This window comes from Zootermopsis nevadensis, unplaced genomic scaffold, assembly GCF_977971745.1.
Source record: "Zootermopsis nevadensis isolate Lab colony 2312 unplaced genomic scaffold, Znev_1.0 Znev_ptg000023l, whole genome shotgun sequence".
NCBI classification, from domain to species: Eukaryota; Metazoa; Arthropoda; class Insecta; order Blattodea; family Termopsidae; genus Zootermopsis; species Zootermopsis nevadensis.
Window position 1 is genome coordinate 6,635,368 of NW_028259155.1, and position 19,904 is coordinate 6,655,271.

Below are 19,904 nucleotides of genomic sequence, written 5' to 3' on the forward strand. Positions count from 1 at the left end.
AAGAAAACCAGTTGGGACTGAAATTGAATGAGATGCAACAGCCCCTGGACTATGCTGATGATATAAATCTTTTAGGTGTTAATATACGTACCGTAAAAAAAAAAAACAGAAGCTCCTATTAACACTAATAAGGAAGTGCGTATAGAAGTAAACACAGAGGAAACTAAGTATATGTTGAAGTTTGATTACCAGAATGCAGAACAAAATCGTATCATAAAGACAGCTAATGGATCATTTGAAAATGTGGCATAGTTAAGATATTTGGGAGCAACAGCAACAAATTTAATTTATTCATGAGGAAATTAAATGCAGATTAAGTTAAAAAACTTTTGTCTTTTTATATGCTGTTTAACAATGTGAAGTTTAAAATATACACAGCTATACAGCTATAATTTTGCCTTTAGTTTTGCATGGGTGCTAAACATGGTCTCTGACACTAAGGGAGGAACATAGACTGGGAGTGTTCGAGAATATTTTGACTCAAAGGAGATAAAATACTAGGTGGCTGGAGAAAGTTGTATAATGAGGAGCTTTGTGAGTTGTATTCATCACCAAATATAATTGGACAGATCAAGTAAAGGAAGATGAAATGAGCAGGGCATGTAGCCCGCATGGGAGAGAAGAGGAATGCGTACAGGATTTTGGTGGACAAACCAGAAGGAAAGAGACCTCTAGGAAGACCTAGACATAGGTAGGAGGATAATATTAAAATGTATCTTAGAGAAATAGGATGGGGTGGTATGGACTGGATTCATCTGACTCAGGACAGGGACCAGTAACAGGCTCTTGTTAAGATGGTAATAAACCTTTGGGTTCCATAAAATACTGGAAGTTGCTTGAGTGGCTAAGTGACTGTTGGGTTCTCAGGAAGGACTCGGCTCCATGGAGTAAGTAAGTAAGTGAGTAAAAATGTTTTCACAGTTGAATTATTAGTATTGTATGCCATGTTTGTTTTACGAGGGTCGCTCATTAAGTAATGCCCCACATTTTTTTCCTCAGAACATATTTATTCAAGATGGCTCAAATTTAGTGACAATATAAATCAATGTTTCCTTTACACATACTATTTTTCCACATAGTCCCCATCAACTTGTACGGTTTTACGCCAGCGTGGAACAAGTGCATGCATGCCTTGCCGGTACCAGCTCTTGTCCTGTGCACGTAGCCATGTCCTCACTGCTTGAATAACGCTCTCGTCATCTTCAAACCTTGTTCCGCGGATAGCATCTTTAAGTGGCCCAAAGAGATGGAGTCGGAGGGTGGATGGGGCAGCACCGTTCAACCAAATTTGGTGATTTCTTCCCGGGTTCTCGGACTTGTGTAAGGGCGTGCATTGTCATGCAGGAGCAAAATTTCTGCTGGATGCTTGTGAGGCCGAACTCGTCGGAAACGCTTCTTGAGGGTTTCCAGGGTCATAATGTACGCGTCTGAATTGATGGTCGCACCTCTTGGCATCACATCCACAAGAATGACCCCATCACTGTCCCAAAAGACAGTCATCATGACTTTTCCGGCGGAGGGAGTTGACTTGAATTTCTTCTTTCTCGGTGATAGAGGATGATGCCACTCCATTGACTGCCTTTTTGTCTCCGGCTCAAAGTGGTGTATCCAGGTTTCGTCACCTGTAATGATCCGGGACAGAAAGATCTCTCCCTCAGCATCAAAACGCTCCAACAATTCAGAAGAAATCGTTTTCCTTTGAATCCTGTGGTCTGCTGTGAGACTTCGTGGAACCCATCTTGCGCACACCTTCGAATATGCAAGAGCCCGGATAATTGCAATTACACTTCCATTACTGACTGAAAGCTGTTGGGCCAATTGTCGAGTTGTGATGCGCCGATCCTCACGAATAATGGCATCCGCGCGGTTCAACATGTCTGGAGTGGTGGCTGTGGCAGGACGCCCAGAGCGCGGCAGATCACGGAGCTCGGTTTCTTCACTTCCTGAAGCTTTAACTCTCTTAGCCCAGCTACCAACGGTGCTCCTATCGACTGCACAGCTTCCATACACAGCACACAAACGTTTATGAATGTTCACCACCGTTTCTTTTTCAGCAACAAAGAATTCAATTACAGCTCGTTGTTTGTAACGAGAGTCGTTCACAGACGCCATTTTAACAGTTCACTACAGCTCCGCTATCGGTTGGAATCATTTGAAACTCCGTACACGAACGCGGGAAACATCAAATCTCAAGCATGTAAAAGTGCACTTTTCTATCTTCATTATTGGCTGAGAAAAAAAATGTGGGGCATTACTTAATGAGCGACCCTCGTATTTAATTGTATGTTTCTGGGAAAATAAGAAATAAATATTACAATGGTCCTTCAAGCTGTGATAAGAATGTTCACTTATGCTGTAGTAGATCTATTTATCTGACAAATTTCAGAACAAGATGCTGACATGCCCTAAAATACCACCGACAAAGCCAACTAATTTAGGCATTGAGAATACCAATAGCAATTAACTTAATTATGAAAACTCATTTGAAATCAGACATTGGCTTCCTCAGTTCACTTGTGTAAGCAATACCAACATAGCTGATGATTCTTTCAGGTTGCACAAGCAGTGGCATACACCTTGGGCATCAGTCTCGAACTTGTGAGTGTAAAACCCAGCAACAACCTGACTGCACCAAATAATGCAACTACTGGTGCCAGCATTACAAGTGAACTTTGTACATACGTATGTATAACTAACTTAACTAGATGGCTTAGGTAACCCTAAAGTTCTTCACCGAATTAACAAAAGCCCTCCACTGGTCCCTGTTCTGGGCCAGCAAAATCTAGTCTCCTTCAACTCCTATCTCCCATAGATCCCAATTGATATCCTCCCATCTATGTCTAGGTCTCCCCAGCGGTCTCTTCCCCTCAGGCTTCCCAACCAATACCCGGTGCAGACATCTTGTCCCATCCAAGCTTGCTACATGTCCCGCCCATCTCATTCTTCTCGACTTAATCAACCTGAAAATATTAGGAGAGTACAAATTTTTTAGCTGATCGTTATACAGTTTTCTCCATACCCCATCGACTTCTCTAAAATAATTATTTTGTATATTTTAATCTTTAGGTTTTTAGAAATCAGATGGGAAGACAAGGCTAAGAGGAATTAAATCTTTGTATCAAGCCCAGAGACTCTGGAAGTCTTATTAATGGCAAATCTTTAAAACCACCTTTTCAAGGGGTAACATAATTCTAACTAACTAACTCAATCTCTGGTAGCAGCACCCATAGTTCCAACACCCAAAACTCCAAAGCCCGCCACCAGACATGATCCTAAGCCAACTTAATCCATTTAATATCCTCACAGCATACCTCCCTAAGATCCATCTTAATGTCTTCCCATTTTCTTCTTTGTCTGCCTAGTGGCCGTTTCCCACCAAAATTCTGTATGTACACCTTGCCTTCCACATGCGTGCTACATCTCCAGTCCATCAGAGCCTCCTACATTTCATGATTCTCACTATGCTAGGTGGTTCGTACAATTCACACAGCTCCTCATTATGTAATATTCTGAATTACCCGCTTCCTAGGTCCAAATATCTTTCTGTGTACCTTTCTTCAAACACTTGTAATCTACATTCTTCCTTCAAGATAACATACTAAATCATATTTTATGTAAATAATTCATATACTTTAAGAAACAAGAACACTTCCGAAGTATGAGTTCTTTTAAATGAAACTGTTTGTCTACAGTCAGATTTAAACACACAACCTTTAAATCACAATGCCAAAGAATGAGAAATAACAAAATCAAAATAATAGAAATTAATACTTCTGTCACACTTCTTACCTCTTCATTGCACAGTACAAATAATATAGTGATAATGTAGATGGTAATACCGATAACTGCATTTCGTTCATTCGCAAAACTTACTGGATTTCTTATGCTTTACAGGTGAACAGTAATTATACTAATTGCACACACATTCTTCTGAATATCATAATCTACGTATTTCAGTATCAACTTTCATTTGTTTTGGTATGAGTTCTAGATGCAAATTTGAAAATTTATGATTGAATAATATGCAAATGCACAATTTAAATGTGTATTTATGCAAATAAAATATACACATTTAAAAAGATACATTAAAACTTGAAATCACTTATTTGAATTTGCAACAATGACAGTCTTCTACCCCAGTGGTCCCCAATGCGGTGCCTGTCGGCGCCAAGGCTTTTTTTTTTGGTGCCCGCGTTGTTACGGAAAGAGGTTATACTGAATAATGAAGGCCGTTCAACCATGAACATTATAAAATCAAAGCGCAGATCTCGACTTACTGATGCCCATCTTGACGATTGTTTGTGAGCAGCAACATCATCCTACACTCCCAATTTTAAAAAACTGGCCGAAATGCAGTGTCAAACATCACACTAACTTCCCACTTGAGTAATAATAATTGTACTTATAAAACTATGTATTTTTGATTGCATGGTTTCTTGTATCATTAAACGTCATGTTGTTTTGTGTCCATATCTTATTTGTCCAGAGAAAAGAAAATTTGGCTTTGTTAATTGGTTGGTGTCCACCATGATCTCAGAAATTCTCAAATGTGTCTGTAAGCACTAAAAAGTTGGGACCACTGTTCTACCCTTTCTGCCAGCATGTCTACCAATGAAGTATAGCCTTAAACTTTGCCCTCTGGAACCAAGTTACACATTTTAGAGAAGTCCAATGTTTTGTTTCTTTAGCTTAAAACTTATAAAGATTTTGTGTTCAGTGCAATGACCAGCTTGATTGTGTGACAAAATTAAATATTATTTGAATCGCTGTATGAAATTTGTTTATATCTTATAAATTGTTAAGGCTTCAGTGCAGTGCTGCAAGGAGCTCTTGAAACGCATGGAGCCAGCAAAGAAAGGCCTCAAGGATCCAACATGGCCACAGTGGGTACAGGCTGCATATCAACAAAATATTGACCTATGTGCTACACACATGTAAGTTGAAACAAACAGTTCCTGCATCCATATATACTGTGAGGAAGAAAGCGAACATTAATACATAAAATTTATGTATAGAAGTCAGTATTAAAAGAACACTTTTAAGATGGAGCTTGTATGTTTCATTGAAACATTGGTGAGTTTACAGGGTAACAAAATCCAGAATAACATTGATCTCACTTCATCAGGCTGTTAATAAGTTGATTGCTTGCATGAAAGTTGAAATTTCACATTTGTTCGAATCACGAGGCTATTATTCAGGTGTTCCGCTCCATTTCCCATCATCTAAAGGGAAAGCACAAGGAGAAAATGTAAAAAATGTTTATATTTAAAATGTTTTGAAATAGTAATAATTTGTCAATTGCGAATATTCAACACAGCTTCTCCGAAAAATGTCCAAAGTAATTTTCAATTCTAAGTTTTAATTTGAAAAGAACAATGGAAGAAAACAAATACATTTATCTTTTGTTTGCCTGTATCATGAAAAGGCTAAACAAACTAACTAACTAGATGGCTTACCGAACCCAAAGGTTCATCGCCGAATTAACCAAAGCCCTCCACCAGATCCTGTCCTGGTACAACAAAATCCAGTCTCCTTCAACTCCTATCCCCCATAGATTATCTTCCCATCTATGTCTAGATCTCCTCAGTGGTCTCTTCCCCTCAGGCTTCCCAACGAATACCTGGTGCACACCTCTTGTCCTATCCATGCGTTCTAATGCCCCGCTCATCTCATTCTTCTGGACTTAATCACCCTGACAATATTGGGGGAGAAGTACAGCTATATATAAGCTCATCATTATGCAGTTTTCTCCACGCCTCATCGTCTTCTCTCCTAGGCCCAAATATCTTCCTCAACACCCTCTTCTCAAATACCTGCAATCTGTGTTCCTCCCTCAGAGTGAGAGACCATGTTTCGCACCCATACAAAACAACAGGCAAGATAACTGTTTTGTATACTTTAATTTCCAGGTTCTTAGAAATCAGATGGGAAGACAAAATATTTTGAACTGAGAAGTAGCAAGCGTTTGCAGAATTTAATCTCCTCCTAACTTCCTCATGAGTGTCATTTTCATTTGTTGTTGTTGTTCCCAAATATTTGAACTTTGTAACCCTTTCAAAGGATTTATTAGCCACCCTAAGATAATTCTGCCCGCCTGTCTTCTGATGACAAGATACTAACATGTACTTAGCTTTTTCTAAATTTACTTCTAGCCCCACCTGTCTAGTAGGCTCTAGTAAAACTTCTGCGTTCCTCATCATGAAAAAGCTACTGTTGCAAATTAAAACTCTCGGAAAAGATCTTTTAAATAATGAGTGACAAACACTGAAAAGGAACATGGATTTTTTTACCTTACATTTACATTCAAATGTGCAAACTCTTCTATTTTTAACAGAAGCATGATTCCAAAGTATATTTTCTAAACCACATAAGAAAAATGATGAAATAAGTGATGTTCACAGTTTGGTCAGTGCCCCGAAACCTTTCGAGTTGCAGTTTTAAGATGTGATGAAAATATGCTGCTAAATTTCAAATGTACACACACACGCACATGTGTGTGCTCTTCTTTGTTGTTATAAATTTGCCACTGATTAAGATGAATAATTGGTTCTGTGTTTTGTATGCAATAAAACAAAATTGAGGCTAATTGTAAATTAACCATCCAATTATATAAGTCAACTGGATCTAAAAGCAAGTTGTACTGGAATGTGTTGTTGGTTTAATGGTTTATTTAATGTCAGTTCATTAGTTGTGTATATTATATGTGTGTACAAATTATATGTACACTATGATGATTATAGAAACTGAACTGGGTGGAATGATAGGTAAGTGAGGTCTATTTTAATATGCTATCTTAGCATTTACCATAAATGCGTAAGAATAACTGAAAGAAACTCAAGTCAGGGTATATGATATCAAAATCAGGACTCAAATTTTTAGTTTAAATTGGTTATTCATCTATGAAAAAGATTAAAGTACAGATATGATATGGGTTCAGCACCGTGCCACATCTTGAAGTGTTTTATGAGAATATGCTGCCCCTAATTTATCATTTTCCAGTCTCAGAACACATGAATATGAATGCCCCTGCCCTGCTGATTGTCTTGAATGCCCACATTAAACTAACAACTTGAGTGTCTGGACCACATTAAATGAAAACAAACTAGGAACTGTTACTATATTTTACAACACATGATATGTTTTGTTTGTAGGTATCCATACAATGATGACGTGAAAATGTATGATATTTTTGGAGTTACAGTTTGTGAAGTGGAGGTTGACTTATTAACTGGCCGACATCAGGTGAGTTCTAACTTTGAATTTGTAACATGGCTGGCATGTATCAGTTTCAATGTTGTGGTGTTGCAGTTCTAAGCATTTGTGTAGTAAATCATTAAAATGTGTTTTCCGTACATGGTCAACGTTTATATACTAAGGCATAATTTTATCTTGATTTGTGTTTATTGTGGTTACTTATAGCACAAATGACTTTCCTGAATTACGGTATAAATAAAAATATAATTAGGTTGTGTTATCACTGTACAATATTTGAGATCAGGAGATCAATTTCTAGGCAAAATGATTAATTCATTTTGGGCAAGGTGGTTCAAGCATTGCTAGTTCTTATTTGTATTCAGAAGTGTTCATGTTGTTTAAATCTTGGCTATAGCATCAACTTTCCTGACATTGTTTGTGATTTTTCTTACTCTCTTTTCATACATGCCAAGTAAGTGATGACCACTTCTTTAAAATTCACTGTATGTGATAATCCTGGAACATCATTCAATTCTAAATAACCCTTGCAGTTGTTACAGTGTTGTTAATTTGTCCTCTTGTATACTATCAGTAGAACAGAAGGAATTAGTACTGTTTTAACTTTGTCTCAGTTACGATTTAAATTTCTCAACATTTCATCAGAAAACTAAAACTTTGTATTTATATTTGTATGTGATTTCTGGCCAGGAACTGGGGTAGCTAGTCTGTATAGTGACTGGACGACTGGGGTTCGATCCCCCATGGGGGCAGAGGATTTTTCCTCTAACCTATGCATTCAGACTGGCTCTGGGGCCCACCCAGTCTCCTATCTAATGGGTGCCGGGGTCCTTTTCTGGGTGTAAAGCGCAGCCAGGGCATGACACCGACCACTCACCCCCTTCTAGCTCCGAAGTTAAGAGTGAGTAGGAGTTATACCTCCCCTCCCCCCAAGCCCCTCCATGACTTATGATGGGACAGCTTTACTTTTACTTATGATTTCTGGCCCATTTTTAATTGCATGCCAGAAGGTGTTCCAGTTTGGAAAGCAAAACCACGAAAGTGTCTACTTATATGTCTCTGACAAATTTAGGGAAGCAATGATGTCTTCCTGAGCAGTCAGCCATGTACATACACAGTGGATTGTTCAGTGTTCTTTATGCTAATGGGCATGTTCTGTTTATCTATCTGTATGTTGTGTTTTTCAGTCAAAGAGACTGTGCTACCATCTATCAGTGATCATACACATTAGTTGATCCATCATATAATAAATTAACAATGGCTGAATGATGTAAGTGTAATGTAAATCCTGGTGTGCCATGAGACAACTGACTCCACTGATAATTATTACCATCTTTTCTCATACCATTTAAATATATAATTTTTGTTTTGTTTTTTCCCTCTTCCATGAATTTAGTTAGCCTAAAAATTTATTTTATCTTGAGTAATTTAATGCTATGTAATTTAAATTCTACAATTGTACTTTTAAGTAAACACCAATACAACAGTTCAAACATTTTTTCAGATTCTTCGAGTTGACATTATTGAAGATGCGGGCAAGAGTATGAGTCCAGAAATTGATATTGGTCAGGTTGAAGGTGCTTTTGTGATGGGATTAGGATATTGGCTCACAGAATATGTTGTATATGATCCAAATACTGGAAAACTCCTGACAAACAGAACATGGGTAAGTTTACGTTACATAACCCTGTTTTGGGTTATGTTAATTTTTGTGATGTGTGTAGTGAGAAAAAAGAAATATCCATTTTGTTTTCTTTGAACATTTTGTGTGATTCGTGCTATATTTATTTCTTGTTTTCCAGAATGTTTTATTCAATTCCTGGCCTTAGTCAGTTATCCTGAAAGTATTTTAGTGGTTTTCCTCTATCTGTTCAATAAAACACAATATATGTACATAAACCAGTGTACTCCATAAAGTTTTGTATGATTCTGTAAATCATTAAAGCCATTTTTGGTCAACAACCGTTTCGGTGCTATCAAACTATAGTATAAATATATAGCCTGTGTGCAATCTCCTTAATTTTCAATTTCAAAGCTGCATGGACTGAAAAATACAAGCAACTGAAATAATCTGGTGAATAAAAGAATTATTCTTATATGAAAACAGCATTATTTATTTAAATTTTTAATATATTAATAATTTGGACTAGATATTTGAACTAATTTTTATTTAACACAGAATTTTATGTTTCAAGAGAGGCTTGGTCAGGTACCTTCAAAAGAAGAATTTTCTTCATGTCCTGTCGCATCCAGAATAATGGGTCCTTCAGATCCAGTTGCTATGATAATCCAGTTTAAATGGACTGGATCACAAAAGTGATCTGTAGTGCCCACTTCTAAGTCAGTTTGTGCCATCATTTTGACATTTTGCTTTGGACCTTCAGAAGTATGTAAAGGTCATGCATTACTTATTTTGTGAATGTTTTACTATCTCACATACTTGTAATATTTAATAATGTTTTTTTTTTTTCAGAATTACAAACCACCAGGTGCAAAAGATATCCCAATAGACTTTCGTGTTGAGCTAAGGAAAAATGCACCAAACCCATTTGGTGTGTTACGTTCTAAAGGTGAGACACTTGTTTTCACAGAGAATGGACTTGATAGCTATTGTACAAAGGGATTGTGTTCAATAGAGGTGTTTTGTGCCTTTCTTTCTGGTGAGGCACCTTTACGACACTACTTAAAATAAAATTGTCAAATTCAAGTACATTTTCTAAGTAATGAAGGTACAGAGTGGTCATAAAGTCATGCAACCAAAGTCCTGACAGATGTTCTATTTGTCAAAAAATAAATTTTATTAAAATCATAAAACAAAAAAAAAGTATAACAAGTGTTGGAATTGATGCATGCATTCACTATATTTCTCATGTCTGATACATCTTGTTGAAGATTTTCTGATTCACTGGAAGAAATATTATTAATATTTTGGTACAGGTGAATTGGAAAATGTATTCCAAAGCTTATTCCATCAAGTTAATTATGAACAAGATGCCACACAGTGCTTGACAATAAACACTTTTTGCACTTGTGGTAAAGACAACCTTGCACTTAAACTATTTAAAGACAACTGACGAAGTTGTACAAGAAATTTATAACTTGACGTGACCTACACAGTGCGGTCCAAAAGTTTCTGGACTAAGGCAATAAGAACTAAAAAAGAATGCGGATATTTTTTTTCGGTTTATTTACTCAAAATAGGATCCATTTGATGCACTGCACTGGTTAGCACTTGTTGCCAACTTCTTCGTGGCATTGGAAAAGTCTTCTGCTGGAATCACTTGTAGCTTGTCGGTCACTGCTTTCTGAATCGCCTTAATTGTGTCAAATCTTGCACCCTTTAGCTGCAACGTCACCTTCGGGAACAGGAAATAGTCCGTGGGAGACAAATCTGGAGTATGGGGGGGGGGGGGGTGTTGTAACGTTGGCATGCGACAACTCGCTCGTCCATTTGCTCTCGCGTCAAGGCATGCGGGACAAATCTGGCGCACAGTTTTCGTTTTCGCAAATCTTCGCTTAAAATCCGCAGAGCCACTGTTTTCGGGATGCCAAGTGTGTCTGCTATTAACCGAGACGTCACTTTTCGATCTTGTTGAACTATTTTGGCGACGGCGGTAATGTTTTTATCGGTTCGACTTGTTCGTCGTCCTTCCCTCTCGAAACCGTTAGTGTCACTCAAAAATTGTTGTTCGGCTTACCGCTGCATCACCGTAAGCCTTCTGAATCAGCTCCACAGTCTTTGAAGCCGAAATATTGGCTTTACAGCAAAATTTAATCGCCACACGTTCCTCCTTCGCATCCATCTCACGACCTTGACACTGTGCAACAAGAATTGCTCGTACGAGACAACCCTTCTTAACAACATCTGCCACTATACTAACGCCAATTTGCACCCTTGTCAGAAAGGGTCTCTACTATGTAGTTCAACCTCGGTCCGGAAGATGACGTTGGTAGAAAAGCGGTAAAAAAATTCAGTCCGGAAACTTTTGGACCGCACTGTGTAATTTCAGTGATAGAGTGTGCTTATTAATCCTGTCAGATTTAAATGTTTAATCTTATGCCTTTCACACTATATTAAAATGTGACCAAAAACAAATATTTTAATATAAATTGCGTCTTTTAGATCATTCTGTAAAAGGGGTTAAAGCATCAATAAAATCAACATTGCTACATCAGACCCTTAGGTCATTTTAAGAACATGTATATGTTAAAGTATATTTTCACAAAATTGTTAACACAGTATATTTATAAATATTTATATGGGTCTTTACAGAAGAAGAAGAGTAGCAAAACTCTTTGGCTGAATGTAATATTCTTCCCATGACTTAAGACTATTTCAGTTTTTAGAGAGGTAAGGTCGTGCTGAAAGGTGTCCTATTTTGCAAACTTTCTCTCTAGAAGCCGCATCCTCATCTAACTATTCCCCATGCCAGGGAACTACATTCTCATCCAGACCACTTTACATTGATCGGAAAACATAATGGCAAGGCGGGAAGTGAAAGCACTTTTTTTCCATGTTTTGGGACATCACAAACATTGGAATAGAAATATATGCGTATATTCTGCAAGTGACCATCATTCCATTTAAATACTGGGTTATTAAAAAAGAATTGAACACTCTCAAAGATTTATTGTGAGAAAACTAAACAAGATATAAAAAACAAAGTTAAATATTTGGAAAGAATAATTTAAAAAGTTTTATTCCTTAACCTGTGAACATACAGATTTCTTGATGTCACAATGAGGAATGCTTCAAACACAAAAGATTAAAAATATTTACTCAAGTTGAGAAGGCATAATGTGTCATGTGGTTTGTGCAATGTTTATACAAGAACGTCATTTTCACGTAATGGGGAGAACTCAGATTTATGCATGGCATTGAAAATGCAGGATTAATTTTGTCTTTGTCATGAAACTGGAAGTTCCAAGTTGAGATAGTTGGTGTCACATTTATGAGAGAGTCTTTCAGCAGACATTAATGACTACACTGATACGTTATTATTCACTTTGTTTTATTATCTGATTTTATTAAAACCATAGGTATAAAAAGGTGGAACTTAATATGCATCTTATGTAACAAAGAATACCAGCAGATAGACAAGTAATGTATACATAGTGTCCCAAATAGAGGTACATATGTTATAATATGGAATATTAACCTTGTTGTTATTCTTTGTGTGATGTGTTATGTTTATGAGGGAAATTTAGTGTGGTCTATACCTAATAGATGGCATCATAATGCAAAATGATTGAGGATCAGTTGAGTTTAATGTATGTACTTATTTCTGTGATACCATGAGCATGTGTGCACATGTGTGTATGTGTGTGTATATATTAAATTATTTATTTATTTATTCCATTACAGCAACAGGAGAGCCTCCTCTGTGTATGAGCTGCAGTGTTCTGTTTGCATTGAGATATGCTCTGGACTCGGCTCGTATAGAAGCTGGTAAACCTGATGAATGGTATCAAATGAGTATGTGAACTTCATATTACATTAAAATGAGTAACTGCGTCATACAGAATATTAGAGCAGGTTATTATAATTTAAGACAAAATTTTTAATTTCTGCAAACACACTCAAACTTTTCTTACAGAAAACAAAATACCACGGTAACCATGACCTCCTTATACACTCTTATTCACTGTTTTCATCTGTTATCCTTCATATTGATAATACTTGCAAAATGCTTTGTCCCATCCCAGAAGCTGGCTGTCAAAAGTTTGTCATGATTCCCCTTCCTGGTAAATGTTGAGGTATTACCTTAATTTGCTTTTGTCTAATTCTAAAATATATTCATTATGACTCGGACATAATCATCATGTATGTCATAAACATTATACCAGATGCATATAAATTATTACCTTAGGCTGTAGGAATTTAGTTCTATATTGTGAATTAAATATAGAGTAACTAAATGAACAATGAAATATATTTATCATCATCGTCTTTACTAAATAAGACAACTTAGTACTAGTGTTTCTGACTTATATTGGTGGATAGGTTGCTGTTTTGGAGATCTGATGTGCATCATATTTTGAGTAATTGAAGCTTATGCATTGTTTCTCTTCATTTTTTACTCGGGGGACAGACTTTTTGAGGTTTTAATGTCCAGAGGTCATGCATGTATGGTTAGATCCCATAATAGTTTACAAAGGTTAATTTTTATAATAAATTAACAATAAAGTAGAAAACATTTCTCTGTTTTGAACATAAATACAATTATTTAAATAAAAACACTTCTCAGTTATGATGAAAATTTATTAAATTATTTTGCAATAAAAATAGGAAAATGGATACATAAAAATAACAGATCCCCGCATAGATTACCAAGTACCTGTGCATGTTATATAAACTAATTTGGAATATTGTCTGCTCTACTTCTCTTATATTTAATTTGAGGTAAAATTTTGTTTCAGATTTGCCAGCCACAGTTGAACATATCTTCCTCACAAGTCTGACCAATATCGACCTATTTACTCTATGATGTTTCATACAAATATTATACATGCAGAAACATGTCCGTTTAAATGCTGCAGGACTTTGCAATTTGCTGAATAACAGATACAGAAATGATAAAACTACTTACTCATGTAAGTCATTAACTTATGCCTGAAGGTTAGTGACCTGTGATAAACAAATGTAATATTACTTGAAAGAATGGAAAATAAGAGGATTTCAAGTTGAAAATGTTCAAACAGTACAAACACTCTGATATTTTCTTTGCACAGAATGCTTAAGCTGAAACTTGGCCTCTGAATAATATATTCAGTTAATAGTATTCATGTTTATTCATGCTGGTAATACTTCTTTCTTAACTTCACAGAGCACTATCAATTTCTCTTAGGGTAAGGTAAGAAATAACTGTATACATTGCATAAATTTTGGGGAATAGAATACAAAATTAACAGAAATTAATTCTATGACTAACTGATGAAACAATGTCATCTCACAGAGAAAGTAAGCTTAATGAATACACTGTGGTGGCAGAGGTAATGTCTGGTCGTAAGCACGACAGACGTAGAATTATGGTGGTGTCCGTCTTTATGTTCGAAGCCAAAATAAATTGAAGATACAAGAGAACATTCGTGAACACATATTCTTCAGAAGTTACAACCATTTTCTTTTCTTCTTTGTGGACATGATCCGACTACTGGTACCAATATTTAGAAACACTAAACAATGATGATGGGAGCTAATTTTTTAATCCCCTCTTGAAGATTTCCAAATGCCATTTTACAACATGATAAAATGTGATCTAATTTTCATGTATTGAGATATTCACATTTTTTTTTGTGACAATAGAAATCAGCCAGTATATACTGATAAAGAGTAATGGCAGATTTTAAAAAATAAAGTTTCTCTTTGACGTGCTCTAAAGACACCCATACTAAATTTTACAGTCTATCTGAACATTTAGGTAAAGATGAAGTCAATGTGCTATTTGGACTGAGAGTTAGATTCAAACAATAAATATTTTTAAGAAATATAAATGCTTTGGCATAAGGATTTATAAATTTTTGCAATATAAATTACTAAATGTACAATATGGACATATACTATGAAAAGGGCAGGCAACATATACAATGACACCACTACATGCAAAACAGAGAAATGTCACTAGGAGTGTGGCTATAAATTTCACATAAAATTTTATCTCTCTTTATTTATTTGTTTACCCGCACACTACACTTATCACCTGTTGCAGAAACGCCAATGTAAAGTAATCCTGGGGATTCTGACAATAAGACACTAAAGTTGAAGTGGTTTGATATACGTTCTAGTGAGAACTGTTTTCACAGTGATTTGAAAGCACAAATAAGACATGCAGATACTGACAAGTGCACATAAAATCACCAGCAGAAAGTAATTTTTGTGTTGAATGCACAACTGTCAATGTTGATGACTGAAATCAGCAAATGGACTCTGTCAACAAATGGGACAGAAGAGGTAATAGCTATTTAATTGACTTTAGAACAGGGTACAGGAAAAGAAACATATATTTTAAAATGTTGTATCAAACAATATTAAATAGTCATAGCAAACTAACATTCTGCGGTAGTCAAATAAACCACTAAATATTCTGTTTGGCTGTACTTCACACTTTATTGGAAATGAGTGCAAGAGTGCTGTGGGTTCAATCCAGCCTGAGCCAACAAATGAGTTATCTTGAAGGTCAAAATACCAGACACTGGCCAGGTGCCAGTGTGTTCAGTGATGAAGAAAAGAATTCTTGCAAAATGTAAGCGCATCATGTGCAAAGTCAGCTTGTATGTAGGTTTATGTAAGTCTATATTTTTTATACAAAAGTAAATATCTAAATCAACATGAGAATAATACATAGTATAAGTATTGAACATTGTGATGTATAAATTTTCTTTTTAATTGAGTTTAAGAAATTTATAGACATTACACGTAATAGCGCAGTACTAAAAAGTTGTGCAATATATATTTTTTCAACCCTTTATTACAGTGCTTTAGCATTAATAGCTTCACAGATATAGACATTTTCTCAACACAAATGTAATACCTTCAATAGGTAAATCCCTCAAGTTAAATTCTAGCTGGCAGTCTCTCAGGTTAGGCATTTAGATACCTAGTTCCAGTATGACAAAGTTTATGTAGTTCCACATGGTGCAATGTATTATCATTATGATCCAGCCAAGAATCGGGCCCTTGGCCCGTTCTGGACATTTGGTCAAGGCAACTTGCCAAATTAGTCTTTTAGTAGAGTAGCAGGTGACAAACCGACTGCATCTGTACAGTTTATGCTCATTTCTGATTTGTCACTTCTAGAAGGAGAGCCTTCTAGAAGTGAATCAGAAGAGACATGGGTGAGAAACAGCTGCTAATACACAGAGTTTAAAACTCTGAGACGTTTCTATCTCTCTATAACTTTAAAATAACATTTTGTACTGTGATGTTTCCTTTAGTACAATGGGAGCTCTAAAAACAAATTTGTAGAATCAAAATTCTATCCAAGAAGACATTTTAAACTGTTTTGTCTAAAACTTAAGTACATGATGGGAGAATGAATTTTGTCTTTTTACCCATTAGACATTGGTGATACATTCCCACCCATAAGGTCAATATGAATGTAAGTTTATCTTTGCATAAGAATCATGGTTTGAAAGTGTCTGGAAGAAGGGATGTAACACTCCATCCCTCTCTTTCTCATCAGTGGATGGAAGTGAGTGACCAGCTTCTGCTCCAGGTGGTTTATTCTGTGAAAAGGAACTCCAGGACTGACTAGGAGAATGAAGAGCCAGCCTGGATGTTGTTGAGAAAATTCCTGCTCACTTCATAAATTGAATCCCAGTTATCATGTGCAACACAAATCCATCCAGGCTCATACTTTGAGATATATGGGTCAGCGCTTGTAGCTGCATTACTGTCTTATTTAGCAGTTAAGATTGCAAGGAGCTTTATCACAGCACCTTCACAATGTGTTGCTTGGTACATATATCTCTTTGTCATGTCCTACCATTCTGTTCTGCATACCACCTCATCATGCTGAGTCTTCTAATAAAATACATATTTATGCATTTCTGAATGGAACAACTGTATTTTACTGAAATTTCAGTATCCTAATTTAATTTGCATTTAAGTTGGTATTCCTGTTGAATACGTGGGTGTTTGTGAATAGACAAATTTAGGAGTTGTGGATTCTTAACCTCAAAACTTCCTAATTTTCATCAAGTTGGTCTTGTTCTTCCTAATGCTTCCAAAGATTCTGGAAAAATATTTACAATTTTGTAACTAATTGCATTAGGTAACCTAAAATGGTGTGTTACTGGTAAGTAAATATATGTGAAATTCCATCTTGGTGGCAGGTTATGTGAGTCAGTTCAGTTGAAATAGTTTCATGGGCTTAGAAAAAGTAAATAAACCTCACAAACATCAACAGGTAAACGTGGTCATTAACTGCAAGAATATTTCCGATATGTCTTTCATACCCTTTATGATATTTACAAAGTGTCTTGGGCCGGAAATTCAATAGCAAATGAAGGAAGGAAACTGATGGTCATTACTCATACAAGAAGCATATATTATATTCTTGGCAAGGCTGTTGTGCTTTTAGCCGTATTAACGATTTGTAAAGGGAAGGACACATCTTTACATGGTCCACTGCAATCCTCTAGTGAGTAATTTATAGTGACAATTATTGCTCTGTGGTAGGAAACATGCTATTATGGTACAACATTTAGGTTAGGCTACTTTTAGGTTACATTTTTTTAGTTTTGATTTTAAAAATGATTTGATGTGTTGATTGTTCCATTCAATAAATGGAGTTGTACCAACTTTAAAGCAGTCAGGCAGGCAACCAACCATATTCAAATATTAGGGGAGGGAAGGATGTTTTGTGAAATTAATTAGCCTAGAAAATGTTTATATTGTTTGGACCCAAATCATGTTGTCTGGTAACTCTAACGTTTAGGTTCTTGGTTAATATAGAGAGACATTGAAATGTGTAGTCATTAGCATTCCATGTTTGTCACCATGTACAAACATGAGATTTGACATACCACTGCTGTGTGCTGCATCTGTGAAATCCGGAACAATTACAGCCATTTGATGTTGGTTGTCTAGCACATACAGTTGGCATTTGGTCATAAAACTGCAGAAAATTATCTTGTGTGGACTGAGGTTTCTTCAATTTAGTATTCAGACATTTAGTTTAAATGAGATTTTAATATTGACCTTCCATGCAATGTTACGATGGCGTGAAGGACACAGATGTCTGATGTGAGTACCTGCACTCGTGAATGCATTAACTCCCCCATAAAGGTAATCACTAATCAAGTTTACTTGGTCATTTTGGTGCTCAATGTTTTCTCAGTATCTCTCAGCCTTTGCTCTGGAAATTTTACTTTTAGAATTGGTTTCTGATCACAGAATTTCTTGTTTCAGGTTACATAATTAAGTTAATGTTTTGTGAATTAAGGTACAATATGACATAAATGTAGTTTATTTACTCAGATAATGAGAAATCTATTACTTTCCACTGTAAAGACTTGCGTTCAGATATTTTGTCCACACTGAATTTCTTAATGCGTGTTTTGAGTGTTCTCATTTATAAAAGTGTGTATGAAGTATGTGGTGCTGTCTTCTATCACTAGTGCCATATGTTCTCCAGGCATTTATGAGCGCCTCACACTTCTAGCTTAATTTATACAAAATTCTTGTGTGTTAAAATAATGATAATTAGTATGTAGTGCCCTAACAAAGAATGTGATTCTGAATTTGTCATTAGCAGCCTCTGCATGTACTGCCTTTGACCACTCCTTGAAATCTCAGAAGATCATCCTGAGGATGCTGGTGGCGTTCAACACAGTGGCATTTTGTAAAAAATTTTACTATCAATTTTATTTTCTAATTTCTTCTGTCTCCTTTATTAATTCACTTTCAAATTGTTTTTTCTTCTTTCTGTGGACTTCGTTTTCTTATTTCCTCTTTAACTTATTACTACAATTTTCTTAATTACAGATAAGAGTGTGACACAAATAGTTATTTAATTTTTTTAATTTGCATATTTAGTAATTTTATACAAACTTTCTTGTATTCAGATGCTTGCAGCTCACTTGGTAAAAGTTCATGGCACTCCATAAAACCTAGAGAAAATAGTCTCGAGTTGTCTGTGTGTGGGTCCTCATCTTGGCCAAAGTGGGAGACAAATACGTTTGTACACACACACACACATATATAAAAGTAGAAGTTGTACAAATAATCATGAATGTTAAATTAAAGTGGTTTAGAATCATTGTTATGTATAGGAATGGGTTTCAAATTACTGACAATGGTAGTTACCAATTTTGAACACCGTAAAAATGGCAGTTTGTTTCCGCAAAGAAGGAAGTAATACATTAGTTAAACTGAGATTAGAAATAAAAGTTAACAAGGAGGTAAAAGTATCAGAACAACCCTTAATTATGAATGATGGAACTCCATCCTTTTCCAAAACAAAATTTTTCAAAAAATCAAAAATGTAGGAAAATGTCCGAAAAGCGCACAAAACTAAACGATTTTGAAAAATTCCGACTTCAAAATTTCTTACGAATTTACCGAAATTCTTTTTGCATCTGTGCGCTTTTCAGACAATTTGCAGCATTTTTTTATTTTTCGATAATTTTGAAGATTTCTGAAATTTTTTTTGAAAGTCTTCCCTACACGATCCCTATCATAACTATTCTCCACCGGACACGGTCTCTGCCAGACTCTGTCTTTAGCTGTACCAGTATCTGCTGATCTCGGTGTGTGTCTACTTGACAAGGTCTGTGCCTCACCCGGTCTCTGTCGATACAGGTCTTTGCAGAGACGGCCTGACAGAGATCTGTTCATGGAGAGAACGATGCGTGCAGAGACCGGGTTCTTCTCCCTCCATTCCAGATGGTCCTTAGCCTCTTTACAGTAGGGCCCCGCTAATACGGCGCTCAACAGCTGAGTCAGAGAAGTGCGTCCGGCGCCATTTTCTCGTCGCTGATTCAGTCTGTTTACAGCTTTTGTGCGCTCTGCGTCTCTCTGTATTTCTGGCAATTTTTCAGTTATTACAAACTGTATATTTATATAATATTTTTGTGTTACTACAGTGTAATTACAATGGTGTCTAAGGGTAGTAGCGATAAAAAGGGGAGTCGTAAGCCTCTTACTTTAAATGCCAAGTTAGAGATGATTAAACTTCGTGAACAAGGCA

General features: G+C 36.1%; 1 protein-coding gene across 7 annotated transcripts in view; it reads left to right on the forward strand.

The window, feature by feature from the left end:
- The window catches only part of LOC110834599 (uncharacterized), a 56,296-nt gene extending 37,312 nt beyond the window's left edge, over window positions 1–18,984 (forward strand). For 4 of the 7 annotated variants that reach the window (XM_087354624.1, XM_087354625.1, XM_087354626.1 and 1 more), the window contains 7 exons: window positions 2,554–2,682; window positions 4,804–4,934; window positions 7,152–7,242; window positions 8,717–8,878; window positions 9,686–9,782; window positions 12,578–12,688; window positions 13,633–15,680. In XM_087354624.1, the coding sequence (XP_087210750.1) occupies window positions 2,554–2,682; window positions 4,804–4,934; window positions 7,152–7,242; window positions 8,717–8,878; window positions 9,686–9,782; window positions 12,578–12,688; window positions 13,633–13,700 (789 nt within the window). In that variant the 3' untranslated portion in view covers window positions 13,701–15,680. Of the gene's footprint in view, window positions 1–2,553; window positions 2,683–4,803; window positions 4,935–7,151; window positions 7,243–8,716; window positions 8,879–9,685; window positions 9,783–12,577; window positions 12,689–13,632; window positions 15,681–16,394 lie in introns of those variants that run through there. The other 3 variants (XR_015536727.1, XR_015536729.1, XR_015536728.1) reach the window with 3 other exon arrangements.
- The last annotated feature ends 920 nt before the right edge of the window (window positions 18,985–19,904 follow it).